The following is a 23493-nucleotide window of genomic DNA, read 5'->3' as shown; positions in this document are numbered from 1 at the left end:
TGTTACTTAGCTTCTGGTAGCATGAAGGGCCATCCTGAAAAGCTTGGTAAAACACCAGTGACCACAGTCTGCTCTGCTGTACCCAGTGAAACAAAAACTAGCAGAGGAGTTTCACCTTTGTGGCAAAGCTACATCCTTGAAAGGTCTGCTTGTATTTGATGGGTGCTGGCAGTAAAAGATTCCCAGGAAATGACACACCAGCCTACACCAGACTGCAAACTGGCTGGAACTGCCTAGTGGCCAGAAATTTTTCCCTGAAACGAAGCTCAAAAATACAGACAAATAGAAAAGTTGCATTTTTTGCTTCGGTTGTCCCCCAGGTATGGACCCTGGGTGGAGGAGGGCCATTGGTCCTGGAGGTGGCTGTGGGAAGGCTGGCTCCAGGAGCCTCCCCAGCCTCCCCATGAGGCTCCTTGTGTTTCTCACCTTTCTGTGCACATTTTGCTGTCCTGGAAGCTCGTGCCTGGAAGGTTCAGCTCTCCACATTGTTATCTGGGAGAGCAGTGGTTTGTGCTATCTCTGGCCATCTGCCATTTCTCCAGCAGGCTCAGGAACTGCTCTGATCTAGAGATATCTCTGCACTTCTTCCTGCATCCCTCACAGAGCAAAATTACCCATCTTTGTTCGAACAAATCTCTGCTTGAAAGCTTCAGGGGAGAGAAAGAGTAACAGGACTGAGGAGAGGCTTGTTGCTCCACTGCCCTGTAGAGAATGAATAAATGATGTTTTTGCTAGAGAGATTTCTTTCAGGCTTTGCTCCTGTGTGAAAGATCACAGTATTTAAAGACAATTGGCAGGGGAGGCCATTACAGGTACTTGGCACGCCAGGACTCTCACAACCTGACTCTTCCACAACAAAGACAACCTTGTTGTGAGGTGGAACTCTCCATTTTGAAGCAGTATGGATCTTATCAGCCTCCACACAATCTATTCATGGTGCCTTTACTCTGGTCTACAAATTCTTGTCTTGTTTCACTCTTCCATGCCTAGGTTTTGATGATATTTATGCACTTAGGAGAGAGACTGGCACCCTACCAGGCTTCTAAAAATAAATCAATTCTTATTCATTTCTTACTGCCACCTGTAGGCACTGCTATACTGTTCAAAAGTCAGTCCTCTCAACTTCTTCAGTCTTGCAGTGTGAAACTGCTGTGCCCACTCACCTGGTGCTCACCAGGACAAGATCCTTCTTCAAGGTGACACCTGCTGCAGGTGGTTCAGGATGCACTCTGGGAAAGCACAGATCTATCAATATCGAGTTGTCTTCTTGAGGACCACTGATAAAATCATCCATTCCATCTTGGTGGGTGAGAATGGTGTGCTGGGCTTACTGGGAGCACTGGGCATAGCAAGGACTTCAGGGTATGAACCGCAGAGAACCACCAGGAAAAACCTGATCCAGGATTTGTGGGGACCTCAGTTCAAGGCTTTTCAGCCTCTCCCAGGCCTGTTTTAGCCAGGCAATGTCTCTGTGCTCTCTGGGGTGCAAGCAGCAGTCTCTGAACATCCTGAACACATAGCTCTGTCAGAGCAGGGGTACAGTAATCCAGGGAATGGGCACAGCCCCAGGGCTGCCCAGAGCTCCAGGAGCCTTGGGACAATGCTCTTGGGGATGCCCAGGATGGGATTGTTGGGGTGTCTGTGCAGGGCTGAGGCTTGGGCTGGGTGATCCCTTTCAGCTCAGAATATTCTGTGATTCTACAATCTCTCAGCTCTTGCTGGAAATGAGACAACTGAGGGTGTCAGATGAGGAGGATTTCAGAAGTCATAGGTGGAGAACCTCCCTGTTCCTTTGCTGAGCAGCCTGGGGTGTGCAGTGCTTGGAAAGCCCTGGTGCACACCCAGGGTGTGTGTGGAGGACACAAGCCATTCCCAGCTGCTCCCCACCACAAACCCAGCCAGGGGAGCCCATGGCTCCTGCAGCCAGAGGCAGCTTTCCTTATGATGAGGGACAGGCTCTGACTGTCTGTCTGTCTGTCTGTCTGGGTGACAGTCCAGCAGGACTCACTTGTGAAGCACAAGTCCCTGGGGCTGCTGGAAGGACAGGACCAGAGTTCTGAGCAGGAGTCACAAACACCCCACCAAACTGGCCCTGAGCAGCCCCAGAGCCTCATCTCATTTGTCAAACCCACTGGAGAGCAGCGATTCCTGACCTTCAGAAGCAGAGTTTAGGGAGTCTTTCCTCTTTGAATTAGTGTTTCCTGAAGTGCTGATTCACTGCAGGAAGGAGTAAGCAGTACAGCAAGAACAGGAGGAGAATTCATAACAGCTGGGTCAGAAAAGGGAGATAAAGCTCCAATTAATTTAAAGGCATAATCCTTATTTGCCCTGCAAACTTCCATGTGAGGGGTATAATTGCAAGACTGAATTGTCTGTTAGCAAATTTGTCTTTTCAAATATGAAGTTGATTAAGTTACTGTAAGTAACACAATAATGTATGTCTGAGAGGTATTTATGCTCCAGGAAATAAAAATGTTATTCTCCAGGTTATCCTGTTAAAAAATAGCGAAGCAGATATTGAAAGGCTCTACACATTCTGGCTGTAAACATTTCGTTCTGATAGCATGGCAAGGTACATGATCAGACTGCTCTCTCCTCTCTTTCCTTGTGACATTGAAATTCCACGAATGGCATCTTGCATCAGCGTTACATCATATTAAGTATAATGCAATATTATGAGTCATTGTTATAAATCATGGGCACAGCCTGCATTAGAAGGCTTTTGCTTTCAAGAGCACATCAAGGTGGATTTTTATTCAGCATTTCTCTTTGGAGACATGTGTAGGTGCACTGACTTTGCAATGTCTCTCCATCCTCTGAATCAGGAGCATTTCAGATTTCCCCTTCAGCTCTGAGGCTCCCAGGGGATGTGCAGGATGTGTCTGACAGAGCTGCTGCAAACAGCAAGCAAAGCTGTGAGCATCCAGGAGATGTTCATGAAATGGATCATGCAGGGGTCATAACAGACTGACGTGTTTAGTGTTTTATCCTGTGAAAAACTGCAGCAATGCTCAAGTGGCACAGTGGCATTTGGAAAAAAGCACAGAGCTCAGGGCTTCTCCCAAGCTGTCCTGGAAAGCCACACTTGTGGGACTCTTTACTTGCTGCTTCTCTGACCTCAGGAGGACATTGCTGCCATGAGACTTCCTGAACATCTTCTTCTTGTTGTGTGGTGTGCAATCACCACTGCAATTAACTCTCTCTGGAGGGGACAGCTAGTTCTACCTCTTTCAAAATACCTTTTTCTTTAACTGCTCTTTCACCCGACTACCAGCAGCAGCACAGAACACAACCTCCTGCAGATGAACCACTAGAAAAACTGTGAGCATTGTGTTAGAAAAGTGACAGGGGTGATAAAAGAGGCTGCCAAACAACACCACATTTCTATTTTTCTGAATATAGGCCTGAAATTCTGAAGATTTAGTAGTCCTGCCTGAGCTAAATCTTAAAGCAAATGAAAATATGCCGTGAAAGCAGAGTGCACTTTGTGCATCTTGTGCACTGGAGTGGCCCTGCCTTGAGAGGACCAGTCTTGCAGAGGGACCCCAGAATTCCAGCAGCTCCTGCTTGGAGCTCTGCTCCCAAAAGATGGCCAGGGATGCTGGCCTGCTTGGCACAGCTAGGTGCCAGGGGGACACAGAGGCACAGAGGAGCCAGGAGGTTCCTTCCCACAGGGATGTGGCTGCTGTAACCCTGCCCTGAGCACACATCCCAGCTGGCTGAGAGTGCCACTCTCTGCCCTGCTGCTCTAATGGCACACACCAAAATAAAGCTGCTTGAAGACTCCAGAGAGTCTCAGAGAGAGGACTGGGAGAGGCTGCCCTGACACTTGGCAGCAGCAATTGAGGGATATTGGAGTACCAGCAGCACAGCCACCTTTCCTAAAGTTCAGGGTTTAGCAGTGCCTTTACAATTGCACTGCACTTCAATGTGGTTTTCTTGTTGTGGTGGTGGAGTGTTTTGTTTTGTTTTGGTTTTTCGTTTGGTTTTTCATTTGGTTTGGTTTAGTTTGGTTTTTCTGACACAGGCACAGAAATGTTCCCCATTTTCCTTTTCAGAAACTTCTATCCTTAATGTTAGGGATGCTCCTCAAACACTCAGCTGAATGGTGCCCCTTGTTGATAGTGGCAGTGGCAATTCTGCTGGACCCCACTGTCACTGTCATAGCTGTGGCAGATCTTGACCTTCAGCCTGGTAGTGGCACCACTGTGCTGGAGACAACCATGCCCAAAACATCCTGCAAACTATCCTCAGCCAGAACAACACACAGCGCTTCCACTTTCAGAGCAGCAGTATTAACACATAGAAAATTGGCTCCACTGCTAATACATCACACAAACCCAGGAAATCTGTTGCAGGTGCAGCAGATATGCCTATGTAGGTTGTCCTAGGACCTCTCCTGGCACAATATTTTGCCTAGATTAAAACTAGGCGGACAGAGAATGTTTAGGAAAAGGGCTTGTGCCTGACTGTGACCAGACAGAATCTGTCAAAGTATCTTCTGGCAAATCTCCGATGTGGCTCTAGAGGCCAAGAGGAGTGTCCACCTAAAGACCTGGACACAGTTCCAGTTATCCAAGGTACACCCAGTGCTGAGCCCCTGCCTTCCCTCCAAACACTCCAGCCCATAGGCCTGGCACCCCAGCTGTACTTCAGTGTAATAAGAAAAGGAGCCTTAAATGCCAGAAAGTCTGTCCTGGCAGCTTCGTCACCCCCGCTGGCTGGGGGCAGCAGGATTCCCAGAAAGACCAAGCACTGAGTTTGGAGTAAATCCAGTTCACTGAATGGAAAAGCTCCTACTGAGGCTGGTGAGACCACAGGGCACAACTGAGTGCTTCCAAAATCCCATCCAGCTCTGTCCCAAGGCTGTGCTGGGCAGCCTCCCAGGTGTGAAAAGAAATACACATCCCTTGCAACATTACAGCATTTTGTTTGTGCTTGAAAGGATCAAAGCACTATTTATGGCTTTCCTACTTTGTAGATAAGAGTCTTAAAGCAAGTCCGAGCTTGACAGACAAGCTCTGCATCTTCTCAACAGCCCAGAGTAAAGATAAAGGAAGCATTAATGTTGGTCTAAATTATGAGAGGGAATTGGACTGCACAAGAACTGTAATCCACAAGAATGAATTTTCATTCCACTTGTCCTCCACTTTCAGCTAATCAGCAATGGTGATACATGGTCCTACTTGTATTTTGGCTTTCAGCTCCCTCCTATATCTCATGTGGTTGAAAACTGAATTCCTGATTTACTCTGGAGATTGGGGAATGATAAATGCTATCACTTGCCTGCAGTCGCAGTTTTAGAGGTTTCTGGCATTATGAGCAAAACGTGCATTTCATGTGTGTGATTACTGGAGCTGACAGTCTGTCCTGCTGCTGACAGGGAGAGCTGGGACTGAGAGCCAGCCTCTCTTCATGAATAGCAAATACCTCAGTTCCAAGTTTAATATCATGTACCTTTTATAATGGCAATAATCAGATGCTTGCTTTGATGACTAATTTGCTCAGCAAGCCACTGGCTGGGTCACAGGTTTCTGGACAATTTCTGATTTAATCCAGCCTTTCTTTTAGGACAGCTAGCAGTGCTTCCCATGGCACCACACTAGTCATTAAGTGTTCAGAGGGGAATATCAGCTAGACAAAAATAGGTGCTATGTAGGTTATTCACTGCTCCCAGAGTTTTCAGCACCATTGGAGCCTTGGTAGAAGCTCTGCTGTCTCTTCTGTTGCAGAACAAAAGAAACTGAACTGAAGCAAATGCAGCTTTCACAGAGCACAATCATCCCATACCAGATTCCTGCTGTGTTTTGGTGTTGGTCATGAAACAAAAAAACTGAGGGGTTGGAGCAAGATGAGCTTCAAGGTCTCTTCCAGCCATTCTGTGACTCTATGAAAAGTTGCAAGAAAAAACCAGCACCTATTAACCTTAACTGTGACCTATGAGCTTTGCTGTGCTGCCTTGTATTGGTTTTATCAACCTGTGCTCCTTGATGTTTTGTTGAGAAATTTAATCAGAATCCAAGATTTTTGATATTTGTACCTGAATTTTGGCCTAAGTTTTTGAAAAATTTTCAGAAATAGCTGTTGTGAATTGTTCTATTTCTTTCAGTTGACATTTGTCACACTGCAAATTTAGGTTTCCAAATCCAAGACTGATTTCCTTGCCTGTTATTGGGATCTTCCATATCCAAACTTTAGCAAAACTTGAAGAAGATTGGCATTGGCCAAGTCAGCAGGAAACCAAAGGTTAGGCCAGTTCACTGAGAGCACTCCTAATGCAGTAGGAGGCTGTGGTTATGCACAGAGTGTACACCAAATTCTGGTGGAGATCTCTGACTATACAGCCTCATTCATTGCATCTCTGACAAATTAAACCTCAGCCTTGGATTTGGGGCTGGATTTCCTCTCCATGCTGTGTCAACATGGGCTGGAATCCTCTGCAGTTACAGCCCAGACCTCCTGAGCCTGAGCTGAAAGAATCTCCAGGAATGTTTCCAAGAGCCTCAGTGATGAGTCAGGAACATGAACTCAGTTACCTGAGCTAGCCTGTAACTCAACTGAGGTTTTGGTAAAACTGAAAGTTAAGCCAAGGTTTGGTTCAAAGCTTGTCATTAATACGTGGTGCAGAAAACTCTGGATTCATGAAGCCTTGAATGCTCACCAAGAGAAATAATTGCAGGCATATGCTGTACAATTGGAACAGACTTTTGCTTTAATGGAAGGAGTTTCTAGGTATTTTGAAGTAAACAATTAAAAAATCAATGAACAAAATCAGCCTTTTAGTCCAAGGGCATGGACAAGGCCTGTTGGTACTGGAAGGATGCAGAACTTAGCTGTGGAAGGACAGAAAGGTTTCAGGGAACTGCAGGGAGGATGCTTGGCTCTCATGCCCAGTTAGTGCCAGAAGGCACTGGGATTATTTTGAATTAGTGCTGGTTATTGAAACCAGCCCGATCCTTCTGGCACTTTAAAATGAGCTGCACCTAAAGGGTGTCCCTGGGCCAGGCAGCAGGAATGTGATGGCATGGATTGTACCCCAAATCTGAGCCAGCTCCATCCTGGGCCACTGGCCTGCACTGAGGGAGCCAGCCTTGCCCACAGCATTGCAGATCCTGTACCAAAAATGAGGCACACACTGCTAGGGGACAGCCATGCACCCTCAGCAGAGCTGCTCCCCCAGGAGATGTTCACTGGGTCACAGCTCACACTGCTACCCTTGGATAAATCCTGCAGGCCTGGAACTATTTACTATTGAGGGGACACAATACCTGTGAATAAAGAAGTGCAACAGGGACTCAAGAGAATGTGTCCAAAAAACTTGGATTAAGACTTCACAGAAGTTTCTTCAAAATGTCTACACTTTGTCATATTTAGTTGAAATTACTTTGAAATTTCCGGTGGGAAATGAGAAGGCAGAAGGGAGCCAGATACCAAATGAGTGCTTAGGCTTTGCTTTCCTAGGGAATCAGCCTGAGAAGTCTGCCTTGCTATACTTAGTGCAAATTTAGACTGAAAGGTGTAGTCAAAGTCCTAAAATATTTTCTTGAAAACTGTAGATTCAAATAACTATGCTAATTAATACCTTAGCATTAAGATATTTGTTTAATTTGATTCAACAGACTTCTGCTTTATATTAAGGTACCCCTTAATGAGAGATTTATAAAATTGAGATCAGATTAATACACTAAAGGTGCACTATGGACATGCATGTTTTCTTTAGTTGATGGTTCATGTACTGGAGGAACTGGTGTTGAGCTCTCTTACAGGCATCCTGTGGCATTCTGAACTGGGGACCTCGAGTGATTGGTTAACTCTGTTAAAAACAGCCCTCTCAAAGTGAGGACTCACTTGTGCATAGTTTATAAGGAGGAGCCACCAAAGACATTGTTGGCTGCTGCTGCTGCTGAGCTCGTATATAAGTGGTGAGCAGGTAGATCTGCTCACAAAAAGCAGAAGCACTGGGTGGTGTGAAGGTGAGCTGGCCCAGGAAGCCCCATCCATCCACACCTCAAAAGTGAATCCTATTAGCCTGTGATTGCTTTGTAAGACAAAAGCTTCAGCTATTGCTTAAAATGATAGAATTGCAGAATCACAGGATGGTTGGGGTTGGAAAGGAAAGAAAAGCCCATTCAGTCCCAGCCTGGCCTTGGACACTTCCAGGGATCCAGGGGCAGCCACAGCTTCTCTGGGCACCCTGTGCTTAGGCTGCACTCAGCATTGCACACAAATGTAGGAAATTCCACTTTCTTCTGCATAGGAGAAAATTTTCATTGAGAACAGGCCAGAAGATCCCTGTTAAAATTCTTGGCCTGGGTCCGGGCGTGCTGCTCTTGGCAGCTGTGGGGCTGCAGAGAGAGGCTCTGCTGGTAGGATCTTATCTCTGATAAGTGGGAGCTATTTGAAAATGTGGAAGTGTGGATCTATTGTCCCAGCTGCAGCAGGAGGGGAAAAGCACCTATGGATTGAACTTAATTGGAAAGTCATGTTCATAATATTGCAATTAACACCAAAATCACATTACTTTATGACAACATGAATATTTTGAATTGTAAACACAAAATGTGTGGAAGTCTGTTCACAATACACATTCTGTCATTGTGATCCAGCTTCTGCTTTACAATAACTAACATAATTGCATGGAGATTATCTAGAGGAATAATGAGAGATTTCTCTTAAAAACACAAGAATGGCTCTCAATTCCCTGAGCAGCTGTTGCTTGAGGTGCCAGCCTGGTGAGATCCCACCCAGGGTACAAACACCCATGGCAATGGGCTTGGGGCCTCTGCCACAGCCCAGGCTGTGTTATCCCTGGAGAACAGTGGGGCTGGGAGAAGGAAGGGAATGGGAGTACTTATGAGGTAGCTCAGGTGCTCTTCCCAGCTCAGCAAAGGGCAGGTAGTCAAGCAGGCCATGAGTGCCTCTCCAGTGCCATTTCCTGAGCTGTGAACTGTGTTAGGACTGCAGTTTAAATGTGTCTCTCTGTATCAAATGCAAGCATAGCTCATGCTTCATTCTAGGCCAAAGGAATTAATGAAGAAGTTGAGCTCAGAAACTTCGTGTTTTTATAAAGGCAGTACTACAAAATTGATGGCGAAATACTTTGACATTGCCCAAAAAGGTTGATAGAAAGGAAAATCATCCCTTTCGACTAAAACTACTGTCTTGGAGAACTGAAATGTATAGATATTTTTCAGTCTGAGAAATAATGTTCTGTGTAGTATCATCTGCTGGGTACTTTAGAGTTAACTCTCCCATTTGGTATGCAACCAAATGAACCTATAATTAACTGTATGTGGCTATTGGTTGGAGATGTTTGGAAGCAATATGAAGTGATAATATTTTGCAGCTCATGCTCCTGCCAGTACCTGGCTTTGTTAGTTTAGCAGAAGAGGTGTTTCCTGATTACTTGTCTGGAACCAGTGAGGCTGCTCTCTCAGTTCCCATCACTCTTTGGAAACTTTTCTCTCGACAGCTTATGCATTTGTCAAAATGCTCTACCTGGTGGCTCCCATTTCTTTATACACAATCCTTTGCTGCCACTTAACTGGAGAGCTTCCTCTCCACTGGGGAGAGTCCCACAGAAGGTAAATTTCAGTGGGAATGAGTCAGGCCTGGGTCATTCCCTGTGCATCCGCTGTGACAGGACAAATTCCAGTCATGTCATTTCTTGTTTTCTCTGCATCTTTTTTATGTGCAGAATGACTCAGGCTCCATGACAAAGCCCAAAGAGAGGGGCAGCAGTGACGTCCTTGTCTGAATAACCCCAAGAGTTCAACTTCTTGTGTTCCCAAAGTGAGGAGCATAATTAAATTCAGTTCCTCTTACCTGAGAGTGTTTCCCATTTCTTCAGAAATATCATGTTAAAACATAAACTACAAGCTCCAGCCTAATGACATCTTCATTCAGAAGCCCAGAGAATGGGTGTAGGTCACTGTCCCAGTATCAAAACTTAAAGCAGACACTCTGGACACAGGATGCTGGAAAGATTGGATTGACTTTGAAGGAGTCAAGATTAGCAGACACTGCTTGGTTTAGATTTCATTGACTTCACTATTCTGATCCATGCATTGACTGCAGGGATGAGCTTCTAGGGTGGAGCAGAGATTAAGAAAAATGATGTTTTTAACAATGGACATCCATGACATTTTTATTATGTAGCAAAATGCCACACAGATCACTATTTTAGAGAGTCCTGATTGTCATTTTAGGGTGATTTGTAATTGGTGAGCAGAATATAAGGAAGGTAGATACGACCTAAGAAGAAATGTTATGTGGGTAGCATGTCAAAAGGCAGAAAAATTGCTGCCTCGTTTTCTTTCTAAACTTAGTGTCTTAGTGTCAGTGAGCACCATGCTGGTTCTTCATTTCCAGAACTCCTCGATCATCATCTTTTATTCACTTCTGGCATGAGCCTTCTATCCAGTATCTTTTTGGAAAGGAAGATATGTACTGTGGAAAACTTATGTAGTGATAGGAAGGAAAGCTAGATAACATAACCAACAACTCTATCTGTAATTCTGTGCCACCACCCCCATTCCCAGCCTATTTCAGCTTCATCCTACAAAGTGCCCAGCTAGGCCAGACAGCAAGACTGTTCAGTATTTCACAAGCTAAAATCCATCATGTCCACAGTGTCAGTTTTGCTTGGACAGCAGCAAGTAACAATCCTAGATAAATTTTCCCTTAATCTCACAATCCCATTTCAGTAAGGGGCTAGGAAATCCCATTTTCATTTAAATATAAAATACAAAATCACACATTGTATGCCTTTAAGACAATTCAGCTATATTCTAATATTAACAAGTGCAAGCACATTAAAAGAAACCAGATTTTTTCAGAACTATTTTTTCCAAGTTCCTTTTTATGACAGATCTTTAGACTTCCTGCATGATGACACTTACTTGGCACTGCATTGATCCAGTCTAATCTAGGTGATAATGTGTCTCACAAGAGTTATTTTTCAAAAACAAGTAGTTTATCAAATCCATTGACAGTTATGTTTTCAAATTATTTCCATTTTTTTCTGTTAGAATATTTGCCTTGCTTTTAATTAGAAAACCCCTCAGAACCAAAAAGCAAGTGGTGCTGCAGGCAGCTGTACCCAGGAGCCAGAAGAGCAGTGAGCCCTCAATAAACTGCCAGTCCACCTTTTAAATAGTGAGCCTTTGTCATCAGCAACTGAGAAAGCACAAAAGTGCCACACCAGGACCCCACTTCCCAGCTGCTTCCAGCAGATACTGGGAAGATGCTGCTCTCAGTCTCTTTCCTGATGTAAAACTTACCTAAGCATTCATCTGGAAATCAGTAGTTGAAATTTGTAGTTTTCTAACAGCATTTCCTGTGACAGGGTGGGGGAGGAGGTTTTGCATTGAATGTGCCACAGACAACACAGAGAGCAGGAACTTTGTCCCAGCCACATCTCTTTAAAGCACGGGAAACCCAGCCTGAGGCTGCTGCTCCAGCTCGGGGATGAATGGCTTTGGTTTGTGTTTTGAACAAATGGCTTTGGTTTGTGTTTTGAACCAATGGCTTTGGTTTGCATTTTGATGCCCAAAGAGAGGTGAGAGTGCAGGTCCTTCCTGTCTGGGGAGAGCTGGGATGTGTTCAGGAGACGGGTGAGGACAGAGGGGTCCCAGGGTCCTGCAGCTGTCACCAGACACGGTGGGAAGGGACAGGGTGAGGGTCAGAGGACAGAACACCTGGGCAGACCTGGGGCAGGAGGGCCTGGCCCACGGGGCACAGGGAAGGGATTTTGGGGTGTCACCCCTCTCAGACTCCACAGGTGCTGAGCTCTCAGCATCAGGGGCTGCACATCATGCCCACTAGCTCTGCAGGCAGGATCCTGTGGAGGTAAACACGAACTGCAGAGCCTCATCTGACCTTCATTAAGGGCCATCGGGTTTGCAGAGCAGCCAGAGAGCTCCTGGGGGCTGGGCAAGCCCAGCCTGAGCCACATGCCCAGATCCCCTCACACAGCTACTTGAGAGAAACCAAGAGGGCTTGGGCTGAAGTTTATCCCAAGAGCACATAAGGTGTTCTCCTAGAAGGACCCCTCAGTGCCAGAAAGATGAGGAAGGATTTGAATTCTCAGGAAGAATTTTTTCATGGGGTTAGTTGTTGAACACTGGCAGGGGCTGCCCAGGGAGCTTTGGAGTCCCCATCCTTGGGGGAGTCCAAGGGACACCCTGGATGTGGTGCTCAGGGCTCTGGGCTGGGGATCAGGCACAGCCGGGACCGGATGGGCTGGGAGGGCTTTTCCCCCTAAATCTGAGGTATTGTGGCACCTTGCTTTATTTTACAGAGCAGTTCCAACAGCTTGAGAAAAGGCAAGGGCCAGGCCTTGTGGTTTGAGAAGAGCATTAATTAGGTCGTGTGAGAATCCATCTCATTAAATCTCACCTTTTGAAACCAGTTGTCCTTTTTGTCCCAAGTTCAGCAATTCTTCAACAATAACAACTATAAAAGCATTCTGTGAAATTTACTTTCGGGACCCAGAAGTGATGATAAATTGATTTAGTCTACAGCAAGTCACAGAGGTTATCAGAGGTATAAGAAAAATATGCAGGAGAAAATATTTTTTGCTGCATTCCTCTCAGCTTTTACTGGCCCTGCTCTTGTTCATTTGCTATTCTGCACAGTGTTAGACAGTGACTAAAAGGCACCATCTCTGTGATTTAAACAACACAACTTGCCCAGGCAGAGAGGAACACATCTCTTTCTGTTTGCACGTGCTGGCAGCATTGTGTGAGCACTGTGACCATGTTCATCACTAATACTTGTTCTTTACTTGTTTGACATACTGGGGAAAGAGAAGTTGCATTTCAAAAATAATTCCTGCATATGATCAATTTTTATAAAGATGAAGTAAAGGGCAACTCGTATTTCAGACAGAAAGTACAAAAATAAATATGAAACTCTATAAAGAGCATACAAGAAATGAAAGGAACCTCCTGCTTTGGGTGGCATAGAGAAAGGTCAGAAACAGGACAAAAGATTGAACTTATGAGAGTATAAAATTTCTGAAGTCTTCATTTTTGAAGGTGTCATGACTTCAAGTCTGGAAAAAGTTTTTTTTTTCTCTTTAAAACAGGATATTCCTTAGTGAAGGTAGATGGTGGTGGTGGGAAATCCCACCCAGCTGTGGTGTTTGCAGGAGGGTGTCATCAGAATGCTCTTGGCTGTCTTCATAACCAGCCCTCAGACCAGCAAGCTGCCTGATTTTCCTGAGGCACCTCTTCTAAGGAAAGTGCAAAGGTGGTTTGATTGATGTAAGTCATGTGCTGTGGTGATTCCCCACTATTTTTTTATTTAAAACACAAAAATTCTTGTAATGAGAAAAAGGATTCAGCCTGCCTGGGGTAGCAGGATTTCTGGGATAGTCACAGCTCGTGATGTTCAGGAGCAAAGTTGTTTGATACTGACTTCAGATTCTTTTGCACGGATTTACTTATCAAAAACATGAAAAAAAAATCTTTTGGCTGCACTTAATAAGATCTTCATGAGATGTTCAAGTGAGGTATCAAAGCCTGTCTGGAATGAGTCACTCAGTGTGGGACACAGTCGTTTCCAAGCTCATCCCAGTCTGTTTGCCAGAGGAGATCAGTGCAAAATGTGCTCCTACAGAACACATTTGATAGCAGCTCTGTGTGTATAATTAGTGGCCATCCACTGATGGGAATATCTTCTGTCTCTTCTGTTTAAGTATGCCTTTGCTAATCTTAAACTTGCATTTGAGTGTTTTTTATGCAGTTTCTCACATTTCTTAAATATTCTGTAAGATTTGTCTCTGACAGCAGGGTTTCTTTTTTTGTGCTCTCTCCTGTTCTTTTTTTTCCAACCAAAAAGCACCAAGTATTACTTGTATTGCCCTCAGATTTCAGAGCTTTGGTGCTAAAACAGTCCTGCCAGTTACGTAAACAGTAGCAGCCTTTTGAGATTAATCTCACACTTGGATGAAACAAGTGGCAGAGACATTTCCTAATAACTTTAAGAGACATAGTCCTTTTGCTATCTGTCCAGTCAGTGCTACACATCCGCCCAGTGCCCCTTCCAGTTCCTGGTCTGACTCTACACATGATTTGGTTCTCAAGTTATTTTGTTGAAAGACTAAATAAGACATGATTAAAACATTATTTTTATTCAATGAATCCTTTTAATCCCTTTCAATAGAAAAGCAAATGTATCTGAACATTATTCCCAAAGCTTGAGGAGCTTTGTCTTACTTAAGGAGCTACAATTGCCTCTGTAATAATATAAATCACTAATCCTCACCTTCCTCCATCTGAAAGGGGCATCTGTGCAAGGCCCTCCCCAGCCCATAGAAATGTTGTGGCCTCTCTCCAAGCCCTGCCATGTTCTTCTCTGGAGGGAAAATCTCACTCATTTTGCCAATACTTGTGCTTTCCTTGACCTCTACTGAAGGAAATTCTTGTGCAGACATTTGCAGGAGACAGGAATTTCCTGACCCAGATGATCTCATGTCACACAAAATTAGGCAAGATCATGGCCTTGGAGGACAGGAGTCAGTGTCTCACTAATTACCTGAGCTGCACCTGCAGGCTTGGGCTGGGGTTTTTGTGGATGCAGCACTGAAGGATACCTGGCTTGTATTGATCCCATTCCCATGGGAATCCTGCTGGAGGTGGGATGATCTCCAGATTTGAGATATAGGTCCTTCAGCACAGCTTTGGCATCGAGGGCTGCAGAGTTCTGCTGGCAGAGCTGGGGCTGGGCACTCCCTGACCCCACAGGTGTGGATGTGTGGGGTCTTAGGGGAACTCAGCTGCTTTGGTGCTGGGAGCCTAAGACACCACTGAGTAATTCAGGACAGACTGGGCTGAGAAGAGCCCTGTGTGGGTGTGAGCAGTGTCTGAGCCTGCCAGGTACAGAACCAGCTCTCCATGTGCCCCCCAGCAGGGTGGGACACCCAGGACCCCTGGCTGAGCCTGTCCCAGCCAGGCTCCAGCACCATAGAGCTGGAACAGCCCCATTCAGGCTCCAGGACCATGGAGCTGGAACAGCCCCATTCAGGCTCCAGCACCATAGAGCTGGAACAGCCCCATTCAGGCTCCAGGACCCTGGAGCTGGAACAGCCCCATTCAGGCTCCAGGACCCTGAGCTGGAACAGCCCCATTCAGGCTCCAGGACCCTGAGCTGGAACAGCCCCATTCAGGCTCCAGGACCCTGAGCTGGAACAGCCCCATTCAGGCTCCTGGGCTGCTGCTGCCACCCTCCCATGGCCAACCCCACACATTCCCTGCAAAGTTAAAGGGGGAGAGCAAACAATTGTGTTCCCTATAGCAGTGCCCAAAGGTGCTGCATCTGGAGATAACATCAGCACAGGGAGTCAGCCCAGCTCTCCCCACACAAACTATTTCCCAGAGGCAAATGGCAAAGGGAGACAGCGGGAGAAACAAGTACTGACAGTTTGCTGTAGGAGCTCAAAGAAAAAGTGGACAAAGCTAAAAGAACTCCAGCTCTTTGTCTGCATTTAATCCAGTTCAGAGCACCCACTGGTGCATACAGATTTACTTCCCATGGCTGATGGAGCTGGGTATGGTCATTTGGTAAGAAACAGGGATCTGGGATTAAAGTTCTGTGCCCTTCAGGCTCTTATATTTTAGGAAAAGTCAGTCTGTAACACACCTAAAGTTTTATTCTAATGTAAAAAGTATGAGCTGCAGGATAATTCCTTCAAAGAAACAAATCCTGAAATAAAAGGTGAAGAATGTTTTCTTAATTTTAACACAGACCAAGTTTTTAAGGGAAGGGCACTGCTTTTATCTCACAGAAACCAAGGAAAAGACTGTGGCTGCTGTCCCTGCCCAATGAATCCCATATTACAGGCACTGATTCATCAGAGGGTACTGGAATAATATAATTGTATTAAAATACCACCATCCATGTATTTTAATGTCAAACAAATAGTCCAAGCACTTGCTATCAGAATACAATAAAACCACTGCAGGGTTTGCTTTTGCTGAGGCCAGACAGTTCAAGTTCCATGTAGCCTGATTTCTAAAGGCTGTGGAGCCAATTCACTGCTTGCTGAATTTGCAGGACCTGGAGAGGAGGATGGATTTGTGTGCAGGAACAGAAGCAACAAAATGGGTTGTGAGCCACAGGTGGAGGGACTGGGTTAGAGGAGGCAGGTCTGGAAGGGACAGCTCAGCTGCTGAGTGCAGGGGACAGAAATGAGGCAGATGTGCCAGAGAGATTCCAGCACAGAATTTGGGACCTCTGGCACCTCTGACAAGTGCAGAGAGGAAGGGAGAGGGAGCCAGTAAACCTTAAGAAAATACAGAAAAAATAAATGGAAAAGAGAACAATAAATCAACACTTTCTCATCCCTCTGCTCCTTCCCGTCCCTCTCCAAGTGTTTTTGGACCTCTGGGAAGGACCCTGGCACTGAGGCTCAGCTGGTGCTGCTCTAACTTCCCCTGTTCAGGCAAAACCAGGCCTTTTAATGCCAAATGCCCGTGGCCAGGCCTGGCTGAGAGCTGCAGAGCAGGGGCTGGCTGGGTTTGGGGCACTGTGACCAGGGCAGGAGCCCAGCCAGGACACCTGGCTTCCTGAGGAGCTCCCATCCTTCTGAGACCGCTGGCTGGAAATGGGATGGGAATGAAATAAACCCAGGGCAGTTTAGACTACTTAGCTACACTTCAGGGAAAAAGCCCTGCCTGGATAGAAGGCACATGATGTGTTTTGTGTTAATGTTCCAAGCCAATCTGGCGGATCCATGGCAGGCAGGTTGGAAATATTTTGTTGCAAGTTTGAACATTGTACCAGGATATAAGGCCAGCCCCTTCGACAAGAGCAGTGATTGAGTTAGGGCTGAGAAATATATCCCTGGCTAGTTTCAATTTCAAAAAAGAGAGCTTTTAAAAGGTACAAATGAAGCTAAAGGAATTTATGTTATTTTTCCGGTTTCTGTGCTATAACTCCTTTTCCATCTCCTCATCTATCTTCCAAGTGTCCTGCCTTATGAATGAGTGAGCAATAAAAGAAGTATGCTGTGGCTGAGAGAGAAACTCAAGATAACAAGATAAAGCCAAAGCTTGAGCAGAAGTGAAGATACAGATCAGAATATGGAATTTTCTCACATCTGAGTTTTAGGGCAGTCATTAGATAGTTTGCATGGGAAGCTGGTTTAAAACCAGTAGCACAAAACGTGACCTAGCATGTGCTGAGTTCACTTGTGTCAAAGGCTTGGACCTGTGCGTTCTGGGGTTGTGATCCTGTCTTCAGACCACATGTGCTAACAATCTGCTCAGAGACTAAAATAAAAATAAAGCTATTTCACAGAATCAAAAAATCACAGAACAACAGAATGATTTCTATAGGAAGAGATCTTCAAGTTCATCTAATTCTAACCCTCATTCCATGGGAAGGGACACTTTTCTCTAGGTCAGTGCTCTGTCCTTGCCACCCCTAGCTCACACTGTAGTCTTAGGCTCGAGGTCCCCACATATGTCCAGCCTTGGAGCTGGGCTTGGCTCCTTCAGTGCAGGCTTCTGTTTTCTGCTGAAAAGAGCCAGTGACAGTGTCTGCTGCTTCCAGACACCCCAATCTGGAGGGAGAGGCTGTAACAAAGGGTTAATTCCAATTTCCATATGACCGAACTCCCTCCAGCCTTCCTGGCTGCCCAGGTTTGGAGCTGCATGGATCAGCTGGGTTTTCTCAGGGGAAAAATGATGTGGCCACTCCCTGAGCCCTGATAATCCCTCTGGCTGGGCTTTCCAGTGCTGGGCTCTGCCAGGTTAGGCAGAATTTCATCATCAAAATGATTGTGGCCTCTTTCAAGCAAAGGACTAGGAGATTAATTGCTGGAATTAGGTGTGTTTGCTTGCATTATCCCAGCATCGTGCTGCCTGGGGTCAGCTGTAGGGCCCCGGACACAGTGCAGGGACTAAGCTGCTCTCCAGTTTTATTTTTCAAGGACTGGGCTGGTAAACAGCAGGAGAAGATACAGGGACAGAATTTCAAGGGATGTGAAGGCGGAAGGGAAGATGAGGCTTGTTAACCTCAAAAGGATGGTATCGGGCACTGGGCAATCATGTTGAAGAAAAGCTTTTTCTGAGGAGGGTCCCATTTGAGCTTTGGTGCCTCCCTGCTGAACCTGCAGTGCAGAAGGGGAATCAGCTCTGCAGGCAGAACTGGGTCGTACTGATGAGCATTTGCTGCCTGGGGAAGCAGCGTGACCTGCGTGTGGTGGCAGCTGCCACTGCGAAACAAACCCATCCCTGAGTGTCCCCCAGTCCATGTGTCCATCCAACAGCCCTGGCATTAATGCATCCTTCTTTGTTCTTCTAACCACAGATCCTGGAGGAAAACATGAAGTTGGAGTGCAAATGCCACGGCGTCTCGGGGTCCTGCACCACTAAAACTTGCTGGACAACACTGCCCAAGTTCCGGGAGCTGGGCTACATCCTCAAGGACAAGTACAACGAGGCCGTGCAGGTGGAGCCCGTCAGGGCCAGCCGCAACAAGCGCCCCACCTTCCTCAAGATCAAGAAGCCCCTTTCCTACCGCAAGCCCATGGATACAGACTTGGTGTACATAGAGAAATCCCCCAACTACTGCGAGGAGGACCCGGTGACGGGCAGCGTGGGCACGCAGGGCAGGATGTGCAACAAGACGGCGCAGCAGTCCAACGGCTGCGACCTGATGTGCTGCGGCCGCGGCTACAACACGCACCAGTACTCCCGCGTGTGGCAGTGCAACTGCAAGTTCCACTGGTGCTGCTACGTCAAGTGCAACACGTGCAGCGAGAGGACAGAGGTGTACACCTGTAAGTGAGCGCTGCCCGGGCCGCTCCCGGCCTGCCTACATTTGCACATGCACCCGGCGGACCCGAGCGGGACTGCGGCGAGAGCTGCTCTCCCCAGACAGGTGCTGATGGACAGAGCCCTCTCCTCCCTCCTCACCTCTCGTCGCTCGTGTGGATACACATTTCAGATTCCTATGGTTAGCCAAGAAACAAAAACAAAGCAGCCCCACCCCGGGCCGCCAGACACACAAAGGACAGAGAAAAGGATCATCTCAGTGAGCCTGCACCTCGGAGCTGCCTGCCCTGCGGAGGGACACCAGCCGGGGAGAGACCTCCTGCTTTGGGAAAGGGGCAAACGCTGCTGTGTGCGAGGAGCGGGAGGGCTAGGCGGGAAATCCCCGCAAAAGGGCTTTGCACAGGGTGGGATGGACAGAGCTACCTGTGCATTGCCCGTGGGAGTGTGTAAATGACAGAGATTCAGGCTTCTACACTCGTGAAAAGCTTCTACTGAACTTGCCCGTCTTTCCACTTCTCAGCACTTGCTGCAGCAAGAAGAACTGTGGAAGGGCTCTGTAGACACTGCTTTATCTGCCTTTCTCGTGTGTGTGAGCTGCAGATTTTAGCACAGGGATTTGGGACACTTGGGCATAATAATAACAATATTTAACAATTTATTCAGATAAAACTAATATTAATTTATTTAATTAAAAGAAGAACTTTACCAACCTTTTTGGAACTATTCTGCAATTAAAGTAGATAGCTGGCTTTCTTTGTGGAATAATTTTGTAGGATCAGCAAGGAAACACTGGAGCTGTATATATTATTCTTGACTAGGATATTTCTATTAGTTGGACTTGCAAGATAAGTTCTACAGTACTGGATGTTTAAAGACAAAAGCTGGCATCTTTATATATATGTACATACACAAACACACTGTATTTTTGGGTTTTTGTTTGTTTGTTTCCTCCTGTTTGCTGCTAGTTGTCTGGAACAAAAGTGGAGTGGTAGGGGTTACAAATCTTTACCAGTTTCTGTGGTTATTTTTTTTTTCTTCTATTAAAGAAAGAAGCATTAATAAAATCCTGTTTGGAATATGTCTAAAAATAAGAAAATCCAGACAAAATTCCATCTTTTGGAAAAATCAACCATAGGATAAGAGAGTATATTTTGTAAGAGACTATTTTTATATAAATATTTTATTTATACTACGTCTGCTTGTTCAACCTGTACTTTTTCTCAAAACAGGCATACAATTTGTAATTCTTAGGCTATTTAACAGAGAAAGGGTAATTAGTTTGTGAACACAACAGCAGCAAGCTGGATGCATTCAGCTGCAATTGGTGGATGTGTCAGAAAGCAGGATGAACTTTCTCTCCGGATGCGTGTACAAACTGGCTCCTTTCCTGCAGCTCAGTTTGCAGAATATGCAAAACAAGAACAGGGTATGTAGCATCAATTATGTCACATGGCTTGAATTCATGATTGGTATTAACTGGATGCTCATTTATCCCATTCAAGAAAAAAAAATCCGAATTAGCTTCCCACATGCGTCAGTCATTAAACTGTGGCGTTATGACTCGCAAATGTGCTGTGTGTGCTGTCAGTTAAACCTCTGCTTTGTGCTGCTGTCAAATCTGATTCCCATCAGGGCAAGACTGTAGACTGTGACTGTAATAACTTGCATGACACACATCGTCTGATTCTCATAGATACGATACAAAGCTTACTTTTTGTCCAGCTCCTTTTGGCGTTTACATTATTCTTTTCTCCCCCAAAAGGCCAGAGCCCAAAAATCCAGAAAAACATTGGGACAAGTTTAAAGAGGCAAATTTAAAGACTACTCACTTGTTTTTCAGAGCCCAATTAAGCTGTTTGGCATTCCCTTTGTGGTATTTCCTTTTTATCACTGCTGATTTCTTCAGACATTCGAGTGGTAAATATTTCTCTGCATTTAGAGTCCTTCTGCTCCTCCTGCTTAACTCATTTGTGACCGATAAAAAATCATGTCTAATTCTAATGTTGTTTTTCACTGGGTAAGAAACATGGCCCAGCATTACAGATGATATTGCACATTGTCTGGGACAGATCAGGTCCTTCCAGACTGCAGGATCTCCCCAGTTAAGGAGGCACCAGTGATGGGAATGTGTCACTGACTCCCTGCACAGTGCCACCAGGGTTAGGTGAGACAGGTCTGTCCTGTGTGCACTGATCCTTCTCAGGCAAAACTCCCACCCAGCACTGTGAAAACAGAGAATTTCTGAGGAGGGAAACAGAAGCACCACAAAAAATTCTGCAGAGTTGGACAACCTACCTATTAGGACTCGGGTTTTAACTCACTCTTCGTATATATATTATTTAAGAACACAAGCCCATGCAGTACCTAATCCTAGCACTGTAAATCAGGGGTTAATGCACAGTTTCTTTGCAGACCTACACAAAAGACTTAACACAAAATAGAATTTTTATTCAATTCAGGCACAAGAATGGGGTATTAAAATAAAGTTATTAATGTAATTTACTTTCAAACTTATGACTTGTCAATTTTCATTTAGTCACTGCTCTTAGTCCTCCACAATTCCACACAGCAAGATTTAAAATGCAGCCACATACAGCAGGGATGTTCATTACAACTCTGTATTATGGTTAAATAATTCAGATCTAACGTTTAATACCAGAATCTGCCCCCCCGCCCAGTTTGTATTGGGCTTTGATTTAGTGAATACCATATCATAGTGAAAACTGTGTTTTCCTCACTGATTAGAGTTACTTTACAAATTATTGCTTTTGCAGCATGTTTTTGCCATAGAAAAGTGATGTGTAAAACTCCTGCTTCCTGTAAATTTCCGTATGCAGTGATGTGCCATGTACAGCTAGCAGAATAATTATTGAAGGACAAATATCTTTAAACAGTTTTACTCTAAATAATAAAAAATTGGATGCTGAAGAAATTCAATTTGGTACACATTTTCACTATATGTTACAATATTGCTGATGAGAGAATGGAGAGGAAAAAAGAAGGGGAAAAAAAAGTCGATTTGTTTAATAACTGGAATAACAGTTTGGGAACCATGAATTAAAGAGCAAGGAAAACCAAATGCTGCATTCAAATAGAAGGTATTTGGAAATTTGGCTGTGTCATCTTAGATAGGAGAAATCTGGCCCATCAGAATGTGCCATGAATGTGGAGTTAATTGGTCATTCGCTAAATGGGCTTGAATGGCACGAAGAATAAACAGGAGAAGGGGAAAATTTATGGGTTTGTAGATATTCCTTCCCCCACAACAGCTTGGTCTTTGTGCTGGGGATAGAAGAGCTCTGTTTTTACATGGGGAAGGAGCTCACAATGGCACTGAAATGCACACAACTGCAGGACAATGCAGCTCTCAAAGGAAAAGACATCTTTTCATGTGTGCTGCCAGGGGAGTGTTGGGCACAGGGACAACCTGCGTGGGGCCACAGACCAAGCACAGCCCAGGAGCAGCCACAGGGGCAGCAGTGGCAAGCACAAGGGGGAAAGCCTGGCTGCCATCTGGGAAGCTGTTAATTGTGGAATTTCCCTTCCCCACCCCATAGTGGAACCCCAGTTTGGGGAAATAAAGATGTTCTGCCTCAGGATTCCCAAGTAAGCGTTAAGGATTTTACCTCTCAGCCTTTCTAAAAGGACAACTAACCTGAATTCACTCTGCTTGGTATTAGGAGCACTTACATAAAACATGAATTAGTCCATGACTAAGTTTTCTTTGCCGTGTAGGCACAAAGCTAGCAGAGGTGTGTCTTTCAACAGTGATAACTAAACTGAAAACATCCTTAAAATATACTCATAAATGGCTCATTTGGTAAAGTGATTGTAAGGGGATACAATAACTGAGAAAAGGCATATAATGGCTACACACCATATTGCACAAGGCTCCCAGTGAACTCTTCTGTAGATTACAAAACTCTTTTTACCTGACCACACTTCTAAATAAATTTGTTAAACAGAGAAACATCACAGACTGCAGCCAGGATGCACAAATTCAAGTTAGGATGCTGTATATGTATTTCTGACAATATTTGCACGTTTGTCATTACAATAGACATGAGGAAATATGCACTGTGAATGTCCAAAATGTACACATTAACCAATACTGTCCCTTGTCCCCAGCCTGTAACCTAAGAAGCTGACAGAACAAGAAGGTCTCCAAGCCTGAATTGCAGGGTGGATGCAGAGTTGGATATAGTCAGCAGTGCCCTGGCAGCCAGGGGACACATCCCTGTCCTGAGGGGCACCAGGCCCAGCATGGCCAGTCAGGCCAGGGAGGGATTGTCACACACTGCTCTGCTCTGGGGTGGCCTCACCTCGAATATTGTCTGAAGGTTTGGTCACTACAGTGAAAGAAATTATTCAAGGGAGGGGCACAGGATGGTGAAGGCCCTGGAGGAGCCCTATAAGGAGTAGCTGAGGGCACTTGGTTTGCTCAGCTGGAGAAGGAAGATTGAGGTCAGAGCTCCCTGGGGGCTGCAGCTCCGATCTCTGCTCCCTGGGACAAGGACAGCACCCAGGGAATGGCTGGAGCTGGGCATGGGGAGGGTTAGGGTGGATATCAGGGGAAGATTCTTCCCCCAGAGGGTACTGGGCACTGAACAGGGCTTGGTCATGTCCTCAAGGCTGTCAGATCTCCAGGAGCATTTGGACAACACTCTCAGCACAGGGTGGGATTGTTGGGGTGTCCTGTGCAGGGCCA

At 45.5% G+C, this 23493-nt stretch overlaps 1 protein-coding gene across 1 annotated transcript in view; it reads left to right on the top strand.

Annotated features, from left to right (window-relative positions):
• The window catches only part of WNT7A (Wnt family member 7A), a 35816-nt gene extending 13989 nt beyond the window's left edge, over window positions 1-21827 (top strand). The window contains exon 4 of the mRNA XM_056501856.1: window positions 18319-21827. Within this exon, the coding sequence (XP_056357831.1) occupies window positions 18319-18798 (480 nt within the window). The 3' untranslated portion in view covers window positions 18799-21827. The remainder of the gene's footprint in view (window positions 1-18318) is intronic.
• The last annotated feature ends 1666 nt before the right edge of the window (window positions 21828-23493 follow it).

This window comes from Oenanthe melanoleuca, chromosome 12 (assembly GCF_029582105.1).
Source record: "Oenanthe melanoleuca isolate GR-GAL-2019-014 chromosome 12, OMel1.0, whole genome shotgun sequence".
In the NCBI taxonomy this organism is placed as follows: domain Eukaryota; kingdom Metazoa; phylum Chordata; class Aves; order Passeriformes; family Muscicapidae; genus Oenanthe; species Oenanthe melanoleuca.
The sequence above is the reverse complement of the archived record's forward strand: the minus strand, read 5'-3'. Positions and strand labels throughout refer to the sequence as shown.